The following is a 5419-nucleotide window of genomic DNA, read 5'->3' as shown; positions in this document are numbered from 1 at the left end:
TTTGCAAAGGGTGTATTTTATTAATAATTTCAAATTTATTTTGCATTTCAAAGAACCCCGATTTAAAATTTCATAAAAAAATTTTGTTTTCAAAATACATAAAARTGATTTTGCATTAATTCAAAATTTCTATTTTGTGTTTAATTATTATTTACCTTATCAAACCAAAACAAAGTCCATATTTGTTTGTGTACATAACATATCCGCTTTATTCGCTAACCTCTAGTATTTATGCTCAAGTCGAGTGCTAGATTACTTAGATAAACACCTAAAGTGATTAAATTCAACTCCCTAAGCAAGCAGAAACGAATAATCAATTTTAAAAATTTGGTAGACTTCGAAGCAGTATTGATGTGAAGATTATAGGATTATGCCTGCCAAGTATGACCCATGACAATTTGCAACAAAATTAAAAAAAAAATCAATTTATTTTGCATTTTTGTAGTGCTGGGGGGAAAATTTGTTTGTTTTAGACTAGCAAATCGCTGCCGCAATTTTTCGAATTTCAAATACTTGCCATAACAACAACAATTAGCAGCAAATGAACCTGTCAAATTGAGGCCTCACACACTGCATAGCATTCTCACACGCCTTTCCGATTTCTCACAATTACACATATACATTCTTACACACAAAGCAACTCATGCAGTTGATAGAGCACTCAAATGGCCACACCAGCAAACCGCAGACAGCATCACTTCAGCAAACAATAGCAAAAATGCCTGTCAATGTTGCAGTGCCATTAAACGCACACAGAGAAAAATTAGCTAATTTGCAATTGTCTAAGCACTACTGATAGTAAACAAAAATAATTGTTACCCATTTTATTAACCGGTCATAAGGAGGCAAGCAACCGAATTCACATAACAGTGCAACAAATGTGCGGCACAAGAGAAGGCACAAGAGTAGTGTCACAGTAAGCATTTTTATTTTCCATTAAAAAGGAAATCAAAACGAAAAAGGATGCGAAAGACCACCTTGATGCACGTTCTTGCAAAGCGCCGCAGGCAGTGCAACAAAACGTTTTCTAATTTGGCGAAATTTCCGAAAAATCTCAAAGCCCAACACGCTGAGCAAATGTACACAATGTACAGACAATGGAGAGAGTGAAGTGTCATTATGCATATGTATGTTTATAGGTATGCATGTAGGTGTATGTGTTTGCAGTGCGTTGGAGTACTTATACCTTTGTTTTTGAGCGCAATCCACAAATGTGGCGCTGCACAATTAATCATTTTTAGCTGCCAATGTGAAATGTGCAATGCACAAGTGACAAATATACGCACATATATGTGTGAATTTATCTATGCTCGAGCACTTAAGTACTTTCGCATGCATTTATACGTGTATCAATGGCCTTATAGTGAGTGTATGCTGGCGGTTCATTAGTATATAGCAGTCAAAATAAAAGAAAAACATTGAAAATGACATGTGAAGTTGCGGAAAAGCATTTAAATGAAATAAAGGCTTTGAAAAAAAAAATATTTTTAATGCAATGAAAAAAATATTTATCACGCCCTCAGCTAGTTTTTTGTACAATATTATAGAAAATGGAATAAGAAATGCGTTTTCCAGCAAGTCAATAGATTTTTAAAGCACTAAAATACCAAATGACATTGAAATAATGATCTAATGAAGAACACATGTCTGTATAAAATATTGTTTTTTTTTTTTTGTTTGTGTGTGAAAATCTCCTATTCTTAGCAAAAATTTCTTATAGAATTACCTTCTCTTGTTTACAGATATACAGATATTCGAAATCTGATGAAGCCACTGCATTTTCTGCCTGACATCTCCATTTATCGAACTCCTAACCCATACAATTCGACAATAATTCCATGCCACACCTCATTGCGCAGGCAATTGACCGCAAATTAGCTGACTACCAATATATTTTACACATTTTCCCACTAATGCTTATAAATAATAATACAAATTGCCTGTGCGTCAATGAAAAATAGCACCACCAGCACCAATTGGAAGTAATTACCGCAAGAGTGACGCACTTAAAAAACGTGTAATGCGTCTTCGATGTCAATGCCACCTGCCCGAAATGCATAATTAGTAGCAGTGACAGGATATCAAGGTGTTGGACTGCTTTTAAATTAGTTATAAATTATGCCAAGGGGAAATATTATGCGCTTCGTCAGTTAAGACATTTCGGAAATGTCTTATTTTCGAGTTTTCACCAGCGTTTCGAGTAACCACGAAAGCCTTACGACTGCAAATTATGAATTTTATGTAAAATTGAAGATAAGCTCTAGTTGTTGTAGTGCTAGAAGCGCACTCACAACCATTGCTCCGATAGTTACTCTAAACACGCGATTCAAAAGCTGCACACGAAGCTGCGGTTTTTGTTTAAAGTGCTGTAATATATTTGTTTAAATTTGGAAATGTCCAAAAAAAAAAAAAACTATTTTCATGAGTTTAAACTTCAAAATTTCAATTTATTTTTCTTCTTTCTTTTCCTCAATTAACAGTGAACCTTTGAAATATTAATTTATTAGACATGCTGATATACCAATATTTACCTAAATATCTTCAAATGCAGTCAAGACTTCGTTTATAAATGACATTTTTATTGTGGCAGCACTGAAACATATACAGTGCCTCCTGAATTTAAACATAAAATTCAATTTTTTGGGTATAAAAGAAAAATGTCATTTAATTCGCCCATAATTGCATATGATAAGTGGAAAAGCGAGCATAACTTAAGCTAGTGAACGTCGAAGTGGCGAATCGAAAACGGTTTAGGCAAAACTTGTACGTTAAAATTGCTAAGAAAGGAGATTTGTAGACTTCGACACTTCAAATTTTGTGTGTTGAAACTTTTTAGAGAGAAGACCCGTAGAATTGGTATTAAGCGAACTAGTGACTGGCGAATCGAAGACGGTTTATGCAAAATATGCTGATTTATAGACTTAACTATTCGAAAGTTATCAGCTGAAATGCTTAAGAGAAACGATTTCTAGACTTTGTGATAAGATAGCAAATCTTAAGTAAAACACATATTTTCTTCAAATATTGATATACTCGTAAAGCTGCAAACTGTTGAATCGAAGACGATTTATGCAGCAATTGTTAGTCTCATTTACTTACAGAGTAGGTTTTTAGACTTCGGTCAGCTCATGAAACACGCACAATTTTTTGAGTGACTTTAACAAATCAATTTACAGCTCCGACGCTTATCGCGAGTAAATAGCAACAAACACAGTTTTGTTGATTTCCTATTTATAATACAAACATTGAGGTAGTGACAGACAACAAACCGACTTTTTGGAGCTTGTGTGTTTGTTACTAAGATTTGTATTGTTGTTGTTGACAAACTCAAAAGTAAAAAAGCGGTGATAAAAGTATATAAATTTTTGGGGGTGAAGGTGAGAATAAACATGCTACAATAATTACTAATATAGCGGCACTGAAATGCATACATACATTTGTATATACTTAGAGAAATATATAACTAGCATTTACTTTATATATTTAGCGCTCACTGCAGAAGACTGTCATACCATAAATCTCATTTTATGACTTGAAAGCAGTCAATATTATCACACTCTATTTGCTGAGCGCCAAAGACGCGCTTACCAAGGGCGCTAGGCACACATAGCCGCATTATGTATGTTTTATTTGAAATTTATTTCATTAAATTTTGATGAAGTGTGCTAAAGGATGCCATAAAAGTGTCTTATTACTCAAAACAAGATTCAAGCAAGAAAAAACACGCAAGCAAGCGCGAAAGCGAGTGGAAAACAATACATAAAAACTCCAAAAAAAAAATTGCTGCAGATAAAAATTTATGTTAGCGCTTTGTAGGTGCTTATTGAGATTTTGTTGTTACAATTTTTTTATTATTGTTTGTTGTTGCTGCCGTGTGGCGTGATAAGCCACCGCTGCGCTCCTCAGCAGCTACTGTCCGAAAATTTAATGATGGCGATGATAAAAATCGCTTGATTGCTAAGAAATCGAAATCAATATTTTTGCCGTTATTCCGCTGTCGATGGTTAACTGTGACGGTTCGTCAAGCAAAGCAAATCTTATCAAATTGTGCCGACGCCGTAGCCATAAATATCCAATAAATTTTCGAATTTTATAATTACGAATTTATAAATATTTATTAATGCATTTTTTATTTCCATTTCTCAACAGCACAAATCAATCAAGCAACAGTTAATGACAAGCAAAGCTAATAAATAATAGCAAAAACGAAAAAGTAAATAAAAACAAGAAACTAATAAAATATAAAACTGTGAAAAACCAAGCAAATAAATTGATTTACATACATAAGTGCGAAATATATTAACAAAAAGCCAACAACAAAAACAAAATGTGTACTTTTTCGTCAGACTGTGCAGTGAAAAGTATTGAAATAAATCAGAAATATTAAAATTGGCGAGAAATTGCGCGTGGTCGTCTTTAATTGGTAGCAAATAAGCCAACACCCACAAGCAAAAATAAAAACACATAAAACAAACAAAGAAATTATAAAAGCATAAAAAAACAATTAATAGGAAATTTTTTTTCGCCCTCGTTGTTCACAAAAAACATTCAAAATTATTCTCGAAATGGATATGACTTCAACAGCGGAAGCTGCCGCCCGCAGCTGGTATGACAATCCGCGTTTGGGCAGCTCTCCGCAAGCGAATGGCCTGGGCGGCGCCGGCGCCGGCTTGGGACATCACGCCCTCACAGCCGCTGGTAGCACAGCGATGGGCGGTGGCGCTGGCCTAGGCGGCGGCGGCGGCGGTGGTGGCGGTGGCGGTCTCGGCGGCCTGGACACCACCGATATGAGCGCCTTCTACGCGCTGGAAAGCAACGGCCATCACAGACGCTACTATCCGAGCTATCATCAGCACAGTAAGTGGAATTTGTTTAATAATATATGATATACTATATTAACGTGAACCCTCTATTCAATTAATGGGAGTTCAAAAACTTTTTACATTAAAAAAAATAAGAATGGAAAAAATTCAATTTCCTGTACAATTGAACAACATTTCGTAAGGAAATAGTTTTTGATCTCAACTCTGTAAACAAAAAAATACAAATTTTTGTCGAATTTTAATGTTTTTGTTTTGTGGAAGTCCAAAAAATTAAACATAAATTAATTTTAATTTTTTATTGAATTTTTTTCGCAGTTTTGTCCAAATTTCCTTAAACTTAAACTTAAAAAAAAAAAAAACAAATCATTAATTAATTACTTTAGTATTCTACAAATAAGAAAATATTTAACAATATGTGAAAAGTACACTCTATTGAATTATTTCTACTTTTTTGTTGATTTATCATATGTTTTTTTATTTGTGGAAGATTAAAACAAATAATTAACGCGATTAAAGTTTAATTTTTTTATAAACTAAATTTCTTAAAATCATTATTAGCTAATTAATATTTTTTTGTAAAAATATCTAAAAATATT

General features: G+C 33.6%; 1 protein-coding gene and 1 long non-coding RNA gene across 2 annotated transcripts in view; both read left to right on the top strand.

The window, feature by feature from the left end:
• Window positions 1-4227, top strand: part of LOC108975507 — a 9369-nt gene extending 5142 nt beyond the window's left edge. The window contains exon 2 of the long non-coding RNA XR_001993876.1: window positions 4150-4227. This is a non-coding gene — a long non-coding RNA (uncharacterized LOC108975507). The remainder of the gene's footprint in view (window positions 1-4149) is intronic.
• Window positions 4228-4259: 32 nt separating this feature from the next.
• The window catches only part of LOC108975506 (GATA-binding factor C), a gene marked incomplete in the record, with an annotated part of 123053 nt that continues 121893 nt past the window's right edge, over window positions 4260-5419 (top strand). Inside the window, 1 exon segment of the mRNA XM_018944023.1 lies at window positions 4260-4857. Coding sequence (XP_018799568.1) covers window positions 4566-4857 — 292 coding nt within the window.

This window comes from Bactrocera latifrons, unplaced genomic scaffold (genome assembly GCF_001853355.1).
Source record: "Bactrocera latifrons isolate USDA-ARS-PBARC rearing strain unplaced genomic scaffold, ASM185335v1 scaffold_66, whole genome shotgun sequence".
Taxonomy (NCBI): Eukaryota; Metazoa; Arthropoda; class Insecta; order Diptera; family Tephritidae; genus Bactrocera; species Bactrocera latifrons.
Note: the sequence above shows the minus strand (reverse complement) of the source record. Positions and strands in the feature narration are given on the sequence as shown.